General features: G+C 42.4%; 1 protein-coding gene across 3 annotated transcripts; it reads right to left on the minus strand.

Moving 5' to 3' along the window:
* Window positions 1-406: 406 nt before the first annotated feature.
* Window positions 407-17,069, minus strand: PLAC8L1 (PLAC8 like 1). Of its 3 annotated transcripts, none has more exons than XM_043521425.1 (5): window positions 16,708-17,069; window positions 11,952-16,278; window positions 7,835-7,968; window positions 1,864-2,000; window positions 407-645 (listed from the first exon to the last, which is right to left on the minus strand). In XM_043521425.1, the coding sequence occupies exons 2-5, from the start codon at window positions 12,074-12,076 to the stop codon at window positions 502-504; spliced, it is 540 nt and encodes a 179-aa protein (XP_043377360.1). In that variant the 5' UTR covers window positions 12,077-16,278; window positions 16,708-17,069; the 3' UTR covers window positions 407-501. The 3 variants fall into 3 exon arrangements, with proteins under 3 accessions (XP_043377360.1, XP_037761898.1, XP_037761899.1); XM_037905970.2 differs by having other exon boundaries at window positions 11,952-12,210; window positions 16,142-17,069; XM_037905971.2 differs by having other exon boundaries at window positions 11,952-14,161; window positions 16,142-17,069.
* Between the last annotated feature and the right edge of the window lie 1,419 nt (window positions 17,070-18,488).

Raw genomic sequence — 18,488 nt, forward strand, 5'->3', positions numbered from 1 at the left:
TAGGAGATGGGGAAATAGAATCACAGAGAGACTAAGTGAGCCGCTTAGGTCACACTGTGAGTTGTTGGAGAAAGAATCCATTTCCTTCCACTTCCAGTTTCATGCCCTATTCACGGCACTGTGCTTCCTCCCTTAAATGTGTTCCTATTCCCCTATAGCCTTTTCAGTTGCAGTGATTTTGCCACTGCTGCTTTGCTAAGGAATTGCATGCAAAATGCTTTGCATTAGGATTCCAGATCCCTGTGCCCAGAGAGGGAGGTCATCAACAGCGCCATACTTCAGAGCAGGCCCTAGATCATTGAACCACATAATATGGCTGCACTGTGGAAATTTGCAGCTGAGGCAGTTAGGTGTTATATCACGGTTTAACATACACAGCCTTGCAGGATTATTAGAGAGCCTTTGCTGTAAGACACAAATGCATTTTATTTCTAAAAATAAGGTATTTTACATTGGCAGGAGGGGGAAGTATCATGAGTCAAGCTTTGTGGCTGGGAATTTTTAAACTAGGGTATCTTTAGCTGTAGGAGCAGTGTTTATTTCATAGATCTGGGTCGTAGCCCTCCTCTTCAGCTCTCGGGCCACTTGGCAAACAGCAAAAGGCCAGCAGCAATGAACTGCCATCCAGTCTTCACACAGGGTTCCCTGGGGAAAGCAGGAAGATCATTTCACACAAATGGAATGATCGTGAAGCAGCTTTTCTGCCTCGCTATGTGTTTCCTATTCTAATCACCCTATAGTAAGAATGAGTTGCTGGGCCTGATCCGGACCTAAATCAACAAGTTACTCTGGATGCACTCTGGGGTAAATGAGATCTGATTTGGGCCCAGTGTCTAACAGGATCTTTTCTAATCTGTTGGCCTACAGAAGATTTAGGATCTGTCTACACTGCAAGCAGTGTACCATTAATCTAGCTAGCTCAGGTACTGGATAGCAGTGAAGCCACAGTAGCATAGACTTCAAGACAGGCTAGCTGCCCGGATAATTGCTGAGGGTCCTGGGCGGGCTTGTACAGCCCATATTGAAGCCCATGCTGCTGCAGCTTTGCTGCTGCCAGTACCCGAGCTAGCTAGATTGAAGCTAACCTGGCTCCATCTACATGAGCTGCAGTTACACCCCCGCATTGCAATGTGGACATAACCTTGGGCTCTGACCTTGCACGGTGCCGAGTGCCCACGACTCCCATTAAAGCCAATGAGATTTGAGGACACTCAGTACCTCATAAGCCTTTAAAGTGTCTCTCCACATGCTCTGAACAATGTTCTTTGTTCCCTGCCATCCTGATTACATAGCAATGAATATTTTACAGCATCAGCTCTGGGCTATGTAAATTTACAGCCACAAAAACAACAATCCCACCCACCTACCCCCACAGTTCTGTTCTTCCAAAGTACTTTAAAAAACATGAGTAGTTGCTTGGAATGGGCATTCTATCATAAATCAAATGCTGCCTTTGCTTCCCTGCAAAGAGAAAGGGCATTCTTGAGGGTTAATGTATTAGTTCTGCTTTAAAAATGCATTAAGGCATCTGAACCACAGATTCTCAGATCACAAAGGAGTTTGGCTAGAGGACCCCCTTCAAACCCGAGCTGAAAATAAGGGAGGAGGAAGGCTAGTGAGGTGCTGAGCTCCTTGTTCTCAGGATCAGGCCCCACGTGAATTTTTTACATTTGCAGAATTTCTACATCATCAATATTCAGTGGCACACTCCAGCACACTAATCCCATTTGACCATGTCTACAGATATTAAGCTTGTTCTGCAGTCTCTCTTTTGGGAACAGGAGGAACATGCCTCTTAGCATTATGTAAGCTGCACAAAACAGCCTTCCCCCCCCCTTCCCCAGCACACACACAAAGACTTACTCGTATCTTGTATTTCTCTCTGGCGCCGACTCTCAACGCTAAGGTGGAACCTGGCAGCAATGGGAAACACAGGCACTCCTCATAGTGCCTTGCAAGGTTGCATTCTAGACATGGACTACACAAGGCACCACAGACACCTGCCAGTAACCACAATCACAGGAGTGCTGTAGGTTCACACTTAACAAGAGGTAAACGGCACTTTGAAAATAACCTGGAACATTCATTTCATTCTAATAGCCTTGTCCCCTTGGGGATAAGAGCATTTTAAACGGAACTTCACAGAATTCTAGCGAACCCTACACTAGAAGGGAGGTGGTGGCTTTCCTGTTGGCTTCTTTCTGTGGGCAACTCACATGCGTCCCATCTCCTCTTCCCAATCCCCTCGTGCTTAGTTCTCAACATGTAGCTTTCTGCAGAACACCAGGTACAGTTTCATAAGTCACAGTTTGATAATCACTACACTACTTGGCCCAGCAGGTCATTTCTGGTTCGAATGTCTATGGGTCTATGAACTATGCTATCTTCAACCAACCATTGCTAACAGGATGCTGCTATGGTTTTACTGATCAGCGTGGATAGGGGTTTTAATCTTTGAGCTGAAATAACCAATGCAGGTATACAGTGGATCACCCACCCCCATAAAAGCAGTCTATAGAACACTTTTCTAACACTAAAGGCCTTTTTATACTGCTGTTCCAACCACGGCAGAAGATACAGCTCCCCTGTAGTGCAAATGAGCCCTAAATCTCCAAAAGAGGGATGAACTGACAGCAAAGCTTAAAATGCATTGTATACAAAATATCTTTCCAGACAGCACTGAATCCCATTTGGCTTCATTTGTTTTTCCTTTTTAAAATTCTTGGAAAAGGTAAATTAACAGCATTGTTATCACACAGTTTCATGCAATTCATTTAAATGTCTTTTGTTCTCAAATCAGGAGTAAAAGCACCTAGGATAGCGTTTGTCTATAGCAGAACGATAGCACAAGTGCCCACTGCAGGGAAGCACTCATTTAATTTCTTTGGTGACTATAGATACAGTATTTTTCAATAAAATATACTAGTTCCTGTTCTGTTAAGTGTGGTCGATGGCCCCCTTTTTAGGAAATCTTCACATTAATCTCAGTGGAAGCCTGAATCTGTAATTACTTTAAATATTATGCTCTGAAGATGACAAAAGCTGAAAGAAATAGTATAGCCACAGCCCTCAACTCACCTCATCTGGGAGCAGGGTACTGGCTAAGACAACAAAGTCAATGTAAATGATCCCAGGTGACACAGCAGGAGAAACTAAACAGAGTTCTTCCTCCAGAAGGGTATTTTCACCAGTGGCTGAGAGCAAAACTTGAAAGCCAAAAATGAATCCCCAGTTCTATCTTCAGCTGAGTAGTGATGTCAACCAAGTCTTGCAACCCATTTCTAAGGCCCAAGCAACCCGCCCAGAAATTGGAATTAAAAAGCCCTGCCCCCCTCAGTGTAGAACTCCACTGATTTTAGTAGAGTTGACAGGTATAAATGAGGGCATAGTTTGACCTCATACCTGCATCCAAAGCTCAGCTGAGCTACCTTCAGACAAACAAGTCAAAGCAGTAGCAGGTTTCTGAGAACATGCATATCAGCTGTATTGTTCCAGCTGCTCCACGGTGAATTTAAGTTCATTGATCTTTTGAACAATTGCAAACACATTCATATGCCTGTTTGTTCCTTCAACTGGCATTATAAATACTTTTTCCATAAAATAAGCAGCCCTGGCCTTTAGAGTTGTGTTCAAAATAAAATTCAGAGCATTAGTTCACAGTGAGCAATATGAAGCACCTTGTGCCTTTGAATCTGGCTTTGCTCCAGATTGTATTCTTACTGCAAATTAATAGCCAGGATTTGCTACTGTTGACGTATTATGAAAGAAAGCTAAAAGGACAAAAGAAAACAGAAGAAAATAATAAGCGAGAGAAAATAAAGACAAGAAAACCTGAAGTGCTATTAAGGAAATAAAACATCAAAAGAAACAAAGGAAAAACATTGCTATTAGTTGTTTACCTTCTGTTTAAAGGATTCGAAATTTCTGCAACAATTTTTTTTCTTTTTTTTTTTTTTTTAAGTTAAGGCAAAGAAACAATTTCTTTTTAAAGATCAGAGGGAAAATGATGCATGTTTAGGATTCCATGGTGTGTCAGACTAAGACACAGAAGGCAGGTTCAGAAGGCCTTTTTTAATTTTTAGCAACTGCTTATACACAAAAGAGTTTGTTTTTTTTTAAAAAAGCCGTGTTTACAAATATACTCTCTCTCTCTTAGTCAGGGATGGCAGGAAGCCATTGATTAATGGCACCTAGTTAGTGCTTGTCAGGGTTCCCTCCCCACTCTGAACTCTAGGGTACAGACGTGGGGACCCGCATGAGAGACCCCGTAAGCTTATTTCTACCAGCTTAGGTTAAAAACTCCCAAGGCACAAATTCTCCCTTCTACCTTGGATTAGGTAACACTGCCACCACCAAGTGATTTAGACAAACTCAGGGAAAGGACCACTTGGAGTTCCTACTTCCCCCTAATATCCCCCCAAGCCCCTACACCCCCTTTCCTGGGGAGGCTTGAGAATAAACAAGATGAGCACAGACCAACCTTGGGGTTTTTTAGGACACTAAAAAAAACCCCAATCAGATTCTAAAAGAAACAGAACTTTATTATAAAGGAAAAAGGTAAAAGAAGGACCTCTGTAAAATTAGAATGGAAGATAATCTTACAGGGTAATCAGACTCAAAAACACAGAGGATTTCCCTCTGGCCCAAACTTTAAAGTTACAAAAAGAAAACCAGGAATACACCTTCCTCTCAGCACAGAGAAAAATGCAAGCCAAAACAAATATAAGCTAACACATTCCCTTGCTAGTACTTACTAATTCTAATGGAGGTGGATTGCTTGATCTGTATCTGGCAAGCACCCAGAACAGACAGACCAAAACCTTTTTCTGCCCCACCCCACCCCACCCCAAATTTGAAAGTATCTTGTCCCCTTATGGGTCCTTTTGGTCAGGTGCCAGCCAGGTTACCTGAGCTTCTTAACCCTTTACAGGTAAAAGGATTTTGTGCCTCTGGCCAGGAGGGATTTTATAGTACTGTATCCAGGAAGGTTGTTACCCTTCCCTTTATATTTATGACAGTGCTATAAGCCATGGGGATAATGCAAACTCTCACTGTAACACAGGAGAGGAGGATGACAGGAGAACTACTAGTTGGCCAAATCCTTTTTGATGCTGAGCATCCCTGACTCCAGCCGACTTCCATGGATGATGATGGTACTGAACACTATTCAGGGATCTAGCCCAACTACATTTAAATTTTCCCGTATGACGGCTAATAACACTGACATTATGAGCGGCTGTAGCAAAAGGAGTTCATTCGGCAGCCAAGATTTAACATAGCCGTAGTAGAGAGGGGCTTATGTGTTCTATTGCTCACTTAACATAATTTATGACCAAATTAAGTAAGGGAGTAAAGAGAGTATATTTCCTTAAATGTCTTCCACCCACCGCATGCAAACCCATAGGCACACCCAAATTACAGCTCCGGGTTATCCTACCATTTTCTGGTTGGTTGGAAGGGGACTCAAGTCCAAAGAAAATGGAAAATTGAAAATAATGAATTTTCACTTTTCTGTTATTTAATTAAACTGAAATAAGGGAGGAGGTGGAAAGGGGCTGTATTTCTGGCTTTAGCGCTTATCATTTCAACCCCTCGGTGGCATCAGGAACTCCAAGCGCTAGATGTGGATATGCCACCATGTAAGTAAATTTATTCTCTCTAATTGAAAAGAATTGGCAGAATTAAGGCTAGTTTAATTTTGGGCAAGTTCAAGGATTGGTTTTCAAATAGAAATTAATACCTTCTGACCCTCCTAAATGAAGACATCAAAGCCCTTGATAGACATACAGGAACTTAGTCTAATATGAGGCAAAGATATCATCCCCACTTTGCAAATGGGGAACGTGAGGGACAGAGAAGGTAAGCGACTTGCCGGAGTTTACGATCATGATACACCATGCCTTTGGAAGAGCCAGGAGAAGAACTCATGATTCCCAAGTGCTACGCCTTAATGACTCAACAGGCCCTGCTTCCTTCCTTCACACAATTAAACTAGCTTTTCAGCTCTGGAGAATAGCCCTTTTTCAATTCGTTTGGTTTTTTAAATCAAATTCTAATTTAGGTACTTGTCTGGCCCTGATCACCGGAGTATCTGGGCTCCTCACAGTTTGTAACATATTTATCCTCCCAAAGAATGGCAGTGCTATTATCCCAATTTTACAGATGGAGATCTGAGGCACAAAAGGTATGTCTACACAGCAACTGGGAGACCTGCTCCCAGCTGCAATGCAGACATACCCGGGGAGGCTAAGGATATGTCTACGCTGTGACCCACAGCACAAAGTCTCAGAGCCCAGGACAATTGACTTAGGCTTATGGGACTCAAGCTAAGGTGCTCAAAATAGCTGTGTTGATTTCAGGCTCAGGCTGGAGCCTAGGCTCTAAAACCTGGTGCGGGAGGAAGGTCTCAGAGCCCTGGCTCCAACTCAAACGTTTACACTTTCATTTTTAGCCCCACAACCTGAGCCAGAGTCTATTGACCCAAGGCTCCGAGATTCAGTGCCCTGGGGGATTTTTTGCAGCACAGACATACACTGACTAGCTCAATATCACGCAGGAATGGAGTGGGGGAAAGCTGGAACTTGAACACAAGTTTCTGGCTAGCGCCTTAACCACTAGACCATCCTTCCTCTCCTTTCAGAATCAATTCTCCTTTGACAAGGATTGTTCTCAATATTCTAGAAACTATCTTCAAGAACTGATCAAATATTTAAAGCTATTTTGCAACTATGGAAGAAAAATAGATGGGCGGGGGGGTCTTGTTCGGGGGTCTTTTGCTACTGAGTGAGTTGGCACCGGAAACTACAAACTACTTCCACAAACAATATGGCTATAAGCAACTCACTAATGCACAAGAGCAAACTGATTTGGCTGGACATATCTAGTCTTTCAGACCCATCTTCCCTGGTTCTCTCAAGTACTAATGTGGTTTAATTCAGCCCGCAGGGCAGGAAAATAGACAGAGCCCATTTAGCTCAAACCTGCTACAGGACACCCCTCCCTCTCTTCTTTCTGGCAAAGGAAGCAGCAGTCATTCAAATTAGGGACCATTCCAAATGCAGGGTAGTTGTGGTAACCACTGTCACAAGTAAAATTACTGTAGAGATCTCACTTTGATCCCATCATTCGCTCACACTATAAATCACCATGCAATATGATAGGATGGGTATTCCCTGTTCAGAAAAGGCACAGAATTCGCAAATGCAAGTCAGCAATGGAGTTCATTAGCAGGCCTGTATAGAGGAAGCTTGCAGGATACACCACATAAACCAAAGGGGAGGGTGCGTGCAAAAGATTCTTTGTAACTATTTGCAAAATCCTTAATGAGTTCCTGCATTACATGGGCTAATACTTTGTTCTGTTAGCCACTAATTTACATGGAGCACAAGAAAGAAACAGAGACATGGAACAACTAAGGCCTCTGTGACTGGCCTTCTGTAGCTTTCAGCTCCTGAATTGGACTCAGGAGAATTGGTCTATTCCTGACTTTACCACTGATTCACTGCGTTAGCTTCAGTAAGACATTTAATCTTTCAATGCCTCAGTTTCTCCACTGACAAAATGGGACAATAAAAATACACCCAACCTTTAGAATCCATGAAAGAGGTTTCCACAAGCATTATTTGTTTTTATGATTTGACTATTGATTTATTGGGAGTCTCAGTTATACTAATTTCATTACCCCTAAACCAGCCATGATGGATGGTCTGATCGTCAATCTCCAGTGTCTGGTAACTGCTCTATAAAAGTCTTGGTTTTGTTTTCCTCCCCGTATTATGTGAATTCACCCCCAAAGGAGGAATTAAAGCAATGATAAAACACTGCAAACTCTTACAAACACTCTTGTCACTGCAGATACCAAAGAGACCAGTGGTCCAGTTTCCTCCGGTCCGTATGACTGTTGTGATGGTGGACGTGCCAACCCCATGAGTCGGCTGAGTTGTTACGGGCTCTGTTGTCTTTTTGTTCCTGATTGAAAAAAAAGCAATAAAATAAAAAAGGGAGGCTGGGCTTTTACCACCGAGGTTGCTCATAAATGAAGCTATCCTGAGTTTGACAGAAAAAAAAGTGGATTTCATTATTTTAGTGCTACCAATTTGCTTTATGGCTATCCCCTTTTGCAGTTTTGTTTCTCTCTGCTTCTGTTGCTGCTGCTCTCTAGCCACTCAGAGTGCGGCAGAAAATATAGCTGATCACCAGTGCCCTTCAGTCTCTAGCAAACAAAGAAATGATCAGAAACCAAGTACTTCAAGTGCAAATACACAATATCCATGTAGGTTTCAGCATCCACCAGCCAAATCACTGCGATTTACCTCTTTAATGTTAACGCTTGAAATCTGTTCCTAGCACGGACCTTTCATCCTTATGATGAATGTATCAATTCATTCATCATTTCACCAAAGGGGGTTTTCAAGGGCTGAGCTACTGGTACTGAATTTTTGCTGAGTGGAACGATTTCATTTGCGTGCTGAAACGTATCATTCTTTCCTTTTTGGACGTAGCATGAAACTTGGCTTCTGAGCCGAACCCAACTTCTTTCCAAAGTAGCATTGTGAGCAACTCTTCTGGTGGAACATCTAAGGCTGCATTCTGTGCTGCATCTTCCAAGAGGTGCAGCCCGCAAGATGCCCCCAACGGGTGCAGGGGTTGCCAAGGTACCTTTAATCCCCCTTTGTACCACCCAGACTGTGCCTGCAGCCAGTGATGCAAGCCCCAAGTTATGACAGCATCCTCACAGTTATCTGCAGGGATCTTTGCGGCTCAGAATGGTAGAAGTACTCAGGGCTACAGCCACTTCCCTTCCTTTTGCCAACACCCTGGTCTCCCCCATGCCATGTTCCCAGCCCTGCTTCTTACATCAGGGAGGTTGGACTACAGGGAGAGAAATCAGATCTCATGCTTCAGAGATTCAGCCAATTGCCTGCAGGGTCAGGAAGGAATTTTTTCTCTCATACACAATTGGCCAGATGTATTCTAGGGTTGTTGAATGTTTTTATTATTTATTTTTTGCCTTCTGAAGCACCAGAGACTGGCCACAGCTGGAGTCAGGATGACAAATGGGGAGGACCAGTGCTCTCAGGTGGCACAGAGAATCCTCTTTTTTAGATGCCTGGCTAGTGTGTCTTGCTGATATGCTCAGGGTCATACAGATCATCAGATTTGGAATCAGGAAGGAGTTTCCCCCCATGTCAGACTGGCTGGGACCTTGGGGAAGTTTTGTCTCTCTCTCCAGCAAGGGTTGTAGATCATCTGGGCATGTCTTACCTAATCTATTTCCTGACATTGCAAGGGCCTCAAGCAGTGGTACCTCGGTCTCTCATGTTCTCTGCCTATGGCACACGATGGTTTAGTTTGCTGAGGAATGAAATGCTTTTGTCTAACGAAAATCACTGGGCTCAATCTCAATGCATCATAGAAATGTAGGGCTAGAATGGACCCGGAGAGGTCATCAAAGCCCAGCTCCAGTGCTGAGGCAGGGCCAAGTAAACCTAGACCACCCCTAACAGGTGTTTATCCAACCTGTTCTGAAAAACTTCCAATGATGGGGATTCCACAGCTTCCCTTGGAAGCCTAGTCCAGAGTTTAGCTACCCTTATAGTTAGAATGTTTTTCCTAATATCTACCCAAAATCTCCCTTGCTAAAGATTATGCCCATTACTTCTTATTTTCAGTGGACCTGGAGAAATGACCACTGTCCTCCTTATAACAGCCATTAACGTATCTGAAGACTGTTAGCTGGTCTCGCCTCAGTCTTCATTTCTCAAGACTAAACAGGCCCAGTTTTTTTAACCTTTCCTCATAGGTGGGGTTTTCTAAACCTTTTATCATTTTTGTTGCTCTCCTCTTTCCTAAAGTGTAGTGCCCAGAATTGGACACATGACTCCAGCTGAGGCCTCACCAGTGCCCAGTAGAGTGGGACAATTACCTCCAATGTCTTACATAAAAACACTCCCCAGAATATTGGCCTTTATATAAGGGTATCTGGGTGAAAATTCATAGACTGTGTTAAACAGGTGGTCAGACTAGATGATCTATAATGGTCCCTTCTGGACTTAAACTCTATGAAATCAATGAAACTAGGACCACGTAAACTGGCATTATTAAGCACTTCCAACATTGGGAGAATTTGCCGCAGGGCTTAGGTGGCACCTTTACAGCCCAGCCTACATGGCATGGTAGCAGCAAAAACAGAGGCCAGAGTGGGAACCAGAATCTGGCTCCCAGGTTTATTTCATAGAAATGGAGCGTCAGACCAGAGTGGTTCAATCCCAATTTAAAAACCAAAAGTTGGCAGCAACACACTTGCATGGATTTTTTTAAATATATTTATTAAAATGCTCCACATAGTAATTAATTTTCCCTAGGTTCAATAATGTTGTTCCATTTGCTTTGAAATTGAAACTGCAAAAGCCTTAATAGAAAGGGATTGAGAGGTTGACTAGTTTCTCTGGACTTCTGGTGAGGTAATGCTGCTTTTTCCTGAACGGCTTTTTTTTTTATGCTTCTTGGGGCAATGCTACCTCAATAAATCACAACAGTTAAATCTCCACTATAGTATCCTCTGGGAATTATTTTTTTCACCCCCTTTCTCCAGCAGTGGAAGAACACAGCAGTCTCCATGCTGTGCTAAATCAGGGAAGTGGTCCTTCACGCCAATATCAGTAGGTTCTGCTATTAAACTATATAACTCAGGAGGGAGCCTGTATCAATCCTCAGCATTTCTTAATGTTATTCTTTGTGAGAACACAAACAATCCGCTGATAATTTGGTCAATATTTTGAACAAATGGGACAACGCGCACTTAAATTAGAAATGGCAGCAAGGTCTAGTTGACATGGACCTAAGAGCCAAGAACTCCTGGGGCCCAGCCACGCTCTTCCACAGGAAGTCCCACAGGAAGCTGTTCTGTGGCAAGCCAAACACTGTAGAAATCAGGGGTCTGCTGGAGAATTAGATTCAGGTGCATGGAGGCCCTGTGCCTCCACACTGGAATTGGGGTCCACTCCTTCCATGTTGCCAGGTACTCTTGTACCTTGGGTCAGTATAGAGGGGCTCTGGTTCATGAAGTAATATAGATGTTGGCTATATCAGTGCTTGAGTCGTGAATTCTCTGCAGAGTTGCTGGAGCGAGGCCTGCGGGTTGTAGGGCTCTCTCAGCCTCATTCCCAGCCCCATGGAAGCATGAGGAAGGTGCTATGGAGACAATTAACACACACATGCATACAAGAGGGAAGATCGTCTCCATGTGGGCCAAGGAAGGCCAGTCCAGGCCCTGAGCTGTAATCCCAGTTTTGCACTGATGCTTCTCAGGCAAGACTCAACCGCAGTGTATCATGCCATCATTTCCTATGCTATAAAATGGGGATAATGCTTATCTATCCCACACAGGCAATTTGAGAGTTGGTCAATATTAACGCAGAGCCATGTGAAAGTGCAAAGCACTACATAAAAATTAAAAATGAGTATTTGCAAGTGTGCTCACTCATGGCGGTTTCCTAAAGGGGATTCCTTTCCTACTCAGCAGCTGATTTGTGTGTCTCATTAACATTTAGTTGATGATTTCAGCTTGTCCTAATCTCAGTGGAGAATAAATCCAGCAAAGGTCAAACTATCTTGCTAACCCAATAAGACACTACTGAAATATATCCAGGTGTGGTTTAATCAAAATTTGGATTCTGGGTGCTTTTTTGGTGCCCCATGCAGTCAATGGTTCTCTCTTCATTGGCCATGGAGGCCTAAAAGGACCAATCAGCTTCTCAGCTGAAAGCCACATGGGACTGAATAACAAGGAATCCTCTCTAAGACTTGTGCCAAACTGAATCCTGTGCAGAGCACTATACTGCAGCAAGCACATTTCTCATCACCTTTAAAATATATTTTTCTTTTTACACACAGTTTATTTATAATGCCAACTATGACATGAAAGGCAGGCATCTTATTTTATTTCTTACCGAAGAGCAGAAAGAAAAAAGGTCCCATCTTCAGGTGTTATTAGGGAGAGGAGAAGCGGCGCTTGGATGTCGGGCAGTGGGGCCTCCTCAGTCACACTGAAGCAGTGACTTCCCAAGCAGTTCATTTGGGGTTGAGGGGAAGGAGCGAGAAAAATTCTCCTTCTCTGTTGAATTCAGAAGTGCCACAAGGTTGTTCACAGCTGAATGCTGATGACATCATTGCATGCTCAGGCCTGATGTCACAATGGGGTCCCAACAGCTGAAACAACCCCCAGATTAGAAAGTGAAACCGCCTCCTCCCCCAGAAATTACACTTACACACACACGTCTTTACATGAAATTTGAAGATAGCCCTTCTGCCTCTAAACTTTAGTCTTTTAGTCTAAAGCATGTCTGTTGTGGATGGGAGAGTCCTTTAAAATGATGAATGACTGGAGATACAGACCTGAAGTTTAAAGTGATGGAAAATAATCCAGACCCCCTTGATTAAGAACTGCTAATCAGTGCCCATGTATGTTTTTGCCTGATTCAATGGCGAGTGGGCCTATAGCTCCAGCTAAGAAGTGTATAATGGTATAAATATCAGATCCAGTAGTATTACTACCTTTCCCACAGCCTTTCCCACTAGTACTACTAACAGTTATATTTTTCACACCCTTAAGCAACATAGTTATACTTCCCTAATTTCAAAGTGTAGACCAGGACTAAGGCTGGAGGAGGGAGAAAAAGTGGGGGAAGGGGCAAAGAAAAAGCTACAGTTTAATGCTGGCTGACCGCTCTGAAAACAAAGTATTCTACCAAATCAAGTTTGAAGGACAGAGATAAACCAGGCACAGGAGGAATTAAGTGCAAACAGATTTAATGCCTATGTAAGACAGCCAGGAGTTCGTGCTCATGATTTTATTTAAGCTATTCCCTGTTAAAGCTTGCCTAACCCCCATTCTCCCAGTAAGGCAAAGTCATCCCAAAGTTTTGCAAATAAAACGGGGAAATCTAACACATTAACAAATCCCTTTATCTTGTCACTAACTTTTATCAGACATAAATTGGTCAAGTATCCACATTACAGGCCCACAGTTCACATAGGAGGTGTTGGTTTCTTGCCTCCATTAGAGAAGGCCTCCCACACTGCCCCCGGTGATGTTAATTTAGTTTTTGGCAGGATCCATGTAAAAGATTGTTGATATTGGAGTTTTCCTTGAATCTTATAAGATGGGCACCTGATGGGGGGAATCAAGCCACATTTGTGTCATTTTGAAGAGGACTACAGCAAAAGAGGAAATCTATTTTCAGTGTTGAGTTTATTTTTAGATTGCTGAAATCTATGCACAATTTGGCATTTCATCCCATCTGTGATGGCTTTAAGTAATGCAGCCATAATAATTTGCATGTTTATAGCACTTTTCAGGGGATCTCAAAGTTTTAGAAACATTAATGAAGCCTCACAAAACTCCTGAGAGAAAGGAAGGTATTTTAATACTATTGATAAAGATAGGGAAACGGAGGCACAGAGGAATTAAGGAAATTTGCCCAAGGCCACATAGCAAGTAAGTAGCAGAGCCTTGATCGTTATTCTGCTCCATACCACTGGACAACACTATACATTAGCATGAGCAAAAAATTGCTCATCAATGTTTTTTAAAAGCAATTCCCTGTTAAAGCTTACCTAACCAAACTTTTTCCAGTAAGGCTATGAAGAAGGCACAGAGTTTTGCTACTAATATGGAGAATCTAATACTAACAAATCTCTTTATATAGTCATTAGTTTTTATCAGACAGAAATTGCACACATAGCTGCATAACAGTGACATCTCCTGGAAACAAACAAACAAAACAAGACTAGGAAGAATAATCAGTTTAGTTTGTCTGGACTGCAGGAACCTTGAGCAAATGTGAAGCATATTTGTCTTCGTTTTTTGCTTCACAATGAAAAGTACAAGATTTTCCTCCTAGGGGCCTTCTTTAAAAAGCAAACCAAAACATTATTTCAATGTGCAACATCAGTCTAAAATCTTCTTTGTTCTTGCAATAAGCTTTAATACAAACACAAGCTGTTAAATGACGAGGGTCAAGAAGCAACCTTTGCTGTTAGAAGGTTTTGGATCAAGTCCAGTCTGCCCTGCTTATCTGGTTGTCAGTCCACACTGCTTCAGGATTATTTATTTATTTGCTTGCTTGGTTTCCAATTTCTGGAGCCAGCCAGGGTGATTCTAGACAAGGAAAGCACTTGTTTAAGAAAACTTTTTTGATCATCTCCATTCTACACTCTAGCCTGAAACTCAGCTGGGCTTTTTGGGGGTTGTTGCCTATAACATCTGTAGTGATTTGCAGCAGCACCCATTCGTTACTTCCACCTCGATATCCACCAGAGCTGGTGGAAAGGTTTTAGGCCTTATTCCAAAGGAGGAGACTTGTAATGTAACAACAACCTATAGGAACAGCACAGAAGGGTCAGCTTTAGTATATCGCCCCATTCCTGGGGTAGCACCTACACCTTTAGCATTCTGACTTGAAGTTGGTGTCAGTGTTGTGAAGAGGGACCATGGGGGCACATCTGGAAATACTTAGTTGTGCTTCATTCCTTCTCTGTTCATTAAAATCTCAATTTTCAGTATCAGACCCAAAGCTGCTTAAGGAAAGTCAAACAAGTTGTGACATTCAGAGCCCTGACAATCTGCTATAAACTATTTGCTATAAATAGGTAAGAAAAAATAATTCTGAGTCTAAAAAAGTGATTTTATCAGACAATTGAGCCTGAAAAACCTGAAGAGTAGGAGGAAGCATTAACATCCAACAAAGGTTCTCCTAAAGCGGGATGTATTCCCAGAGACATCGGAGAGGAGAATGGGTGTATGGAGATCTTTTGAAAAAGATCCAGTGTCAGAGGTAACTCCGGCAAAACACCAAATTGGTTGTGATGTGCAAAGTCTGTTTATTCAAGAGCCCTTTACATAGACTCAGAAGAATTCTTTGAAATACATAAAAAGCCCATTGCAGTGTTCAATATACACCTGTGTGAAATTAGGAAGCCATGAATTAAAGACTGTATTTCATGAGGATAATGAATGTAAAGCAAAGACTGTAACCTGACAATGCAATGTGTACTGAGTCTGTGGCCTGCATTGTGCAGGAGGTCTAGATGATCATAATGGTCCCTTCTGACCTTAATATCTATGAATCTATGAGTCTTGAGCTAACAGAAGCAGCAAAGTGCACAATGGCAATCAAGACTTAACACCTTGAGCTGACCAAGACATTATAAATGGGGGGGGGGGGAGGGAAATGATCATTGCTAACACATGGAGACAGGGGCTATTAATGGAAGCTCACAGAGGGACTGACATGATGTTAGGGCATGACAAAAAGAGGATGAAATCATGCACTGTCGGTCTGAGTAGATGGCATGAAAGTTTTTCCTGCTTGATTGTAACTAAATAGCCAGACCTAGTTAGTCATGTTTACTGCATTGTTTGTCTAACTATAGGTTATAGGTGATGCTGGAGATTAGCACAGCGAGACACTTATGAGAGAAGGCAACTGAGAAGGCAGGCAGAATAAAAGCAAAGTGAGAGCCTGAGCTATTGAGGGTGCGAGAAGTGGGTTTCATGTCTCAGCCGCATAAGGCCCAACGTAATCTCACTTGCCAACTAGATCTGTTTTCATTGTCCCTGGCTTCCTCACCATTTGTTATTCCCAATCTTTTTACCTTTTAAGGCTCCTTATCTCGTTTCCCTCACTCTCTGATTTGTACTACTCTCTCTACCAGCAGCACTCTGCTATATATACTGCCCTAAGCCACCAAACGTTGAAAAACAGGTAGAGAGGTAGGAGACCAGGAGAGGAGAGGATCTCAAACTCAGTGAGGTCACAATGTCAAGAAGAGGAAAAGTGATAGTGTCAAAAGCAGCAGAGAAGATTGAAGAGGATGGGGATGGTGTAGACAACCTCAGATTTGCTGATGAAGGGGTCACTGGAGACCTTATTCAGTCAGTATACATATGTATTTACATACCTGTGCCTACAATATACAGCACATACTTATTACTACTTTGATCCTACCCACTTTTATGAACACACCTATTTCTTTTTCCTGAGTATAACTCCATCAAAAGCATGGAGTCTTCTGAGCATTTATTTCCTTGGCTGGCCAAAAAAATCCGAGTCTTATTGTCAGTGTTTTATATACTTACACAAACATCGGGGGTTTGGTATGCAAGTCTCACTGGATATTTATAACGTTGTGCCCTGGTTGCTGTAATTCCCTCTCCAGCATATATAAGCTTCAGAGCAGGTTCCTACCGCTGTGATGACAAGCATTCAGCAGGCACTGTAATTGCACAGTTAAAATAGTTCATTTTCTTACTGACAAGCCCTAGTTAAAGAGGCGTTAGGAGGCAGCCTGAAGAGAAACAAATCAAAGCACAGAGAAAAAGGTGAGAGAAGGACCAGTGTCTTTCACCCTCAGCTAGGGTGACCGAATAGAAAGTGTGAAAGATCGGGACAGGGGGTGGAGCGTAATAGGCGCCCATATAAGAAAAAAGCCCCAAATATTGGGACTGTCCCTATAAAAATCGGGACATCTGGTCACCCTACCCTCAACCCCCTTTTCCACATTGGTTAATAAGTTATTGAAAAAGATGGCGGCTGCCACTCTGCCCAGGTTTTTGGACAGGATATTGGAAAGGAAATAGAAATGGCTTGGATTATTATTTATTTTAAAATACTTCAGATTTTTTCTATGTGAGTTCTTGAAGACCTGTGGCACAGCAGCAGTAAAGCCCACACTTCTTCACATGCTCGGTCATGTCCAGAAGAATGGTGCGAAGTACAGCCGAGTGACGTTTCTCAGCCATTTTCTGTTGCAAAAAAATGAAAAATTTGGGTCAACCTTTCGTGAATTCCTGTCGATTGTGCCAAACCGATTTGGTTGAAAGAGCCTTTAAACAATTCGAGGAGGATGGGGGGGCAGGAAATCAGAACATCTTGTTTCAACCTCTTTGAAACAAAAACAATTTGATTTTTCAATTAAAAATGGGTTGGGGTTTTTTAAAGTAAAAAAATGCTCGACGTTGAAATGAAACATTTTGTTGCGGATCGAACAAAACATTTCTTTTGACCCAAAACAAAGGTTTTCTTCAACTTTTCAATTCACTGAAAATTTTTCATTTTGGATCAACCTGAAATGAATTTTTTTCAGAACTGCCAGAGAACCCAAAAAACGCTCAATTATTTGCACAGCTCTAGTTCTGAGCAGTTGACCCTGGCTACCTCCACTTGGAAACCACCTGATCTTCATACCATGAGGGATTTTCCAAGATAAGATTCACAACACAGATACTGGGACATGGAGATGAACATAGAATCTAGGGTAGCTTTGACCAGTCTCGCTGACTGAGGTTCTAGAGGCTCTTTGGCCTGTGACCTTACAAGTTGGACTCATTCCCCCCTGCTGACTTGTAAAGAGGGGAGCTATAGAATTCATCTATGATAGCTGAGATCATTAGTTACTCCCCGCTGCTACATCAGCTGGTGATAGATGGAGGGAACAAATGGCATCCATTCTAAAACAATCGTATTGGCTCCCGGGTTCAATGCAAGGCTTTGTCCCATAAAGCCTAGTATAGCTGAAGTAGAGCCTCTCTCCTCGAATTCTGCAGTGGTAGCCAACTTCAAGTTAACAATCCCTGCGGGCCAGGCATGCTCAGTGGGTGGCCCTCAGCTATGGAACTTATTTCCCACAGTGGTGTGAGGGTGGATCTTTGGGGATCAATACAAGGCCCATTTCTCAAACATTTGCTTGGTGGGGCTTGGAAGCATTAGTGGCAAAGGAACGTTTGTTTATATTGATTGAGGTTTATTGGTATATTGCTTTAGTTCTCTCTATAGAGGCAAATAATGTACGGCTAATTTCATTTGTATATGCACACTGCCATGGTGAGAGGGGACATCATGTACATTAAAAATACACATCATAAAATGGGACAATGAACCGGGAGACAAGGAAAAAAAACGACGTGGCAATATTTAACTCTCATGATGATTGTCTTAGACTAATACACTATTCCCTTTATTTTCACCCCCATTATAAATCTGATCTTCCCTTGGTAACATGCTAAGACAAGTGCAGTATCAGAAGTTGTCAAACTCAGTCAAAGACTGATCGTATAGAACAAACTATCCCATCTCTGCCTGCCACCAGTGACCTTTATTTAAATACAAATCTGCACAGGCAAATTTTGTATGTGTAAGATTTCTAAAGCAGTTTGTGTTGATCCTCAAGTCTAACATAGACCCTTCTCTCTACATGAGCTGAACATACTTTATAGTACTGTTGGTGCCTTATGTTAGAACAGCTCATTTTTAAAAAACAATTTGGTAGTCCTGGATTACCAAAAGCCAGGATTGTTCAAACTGAAACTGTTTAGGAAAAGGACACTTCATCTCTCCACTTAAAAACACTTCTATAAACAATTTTAAGAACAGAATAAACTGCAAGGCCTTAACTAACAGCATCTTGCTTGAGGTACATCTCAATTC

This window comes from Chelonia mydas, chromosome 8, assembly GCF_015237465.2.
Source record: "Chelonia mydas isolate rCheMyd1 chromosome 8, rCheMyd1.pri.v2, whole genome shotgun sequence".
Taxonomy (NCBI): Eukaryota; Metazoa; Chordata; order Testudines; family Cheloniidae; genus Chelonia; species Chelonia mydas.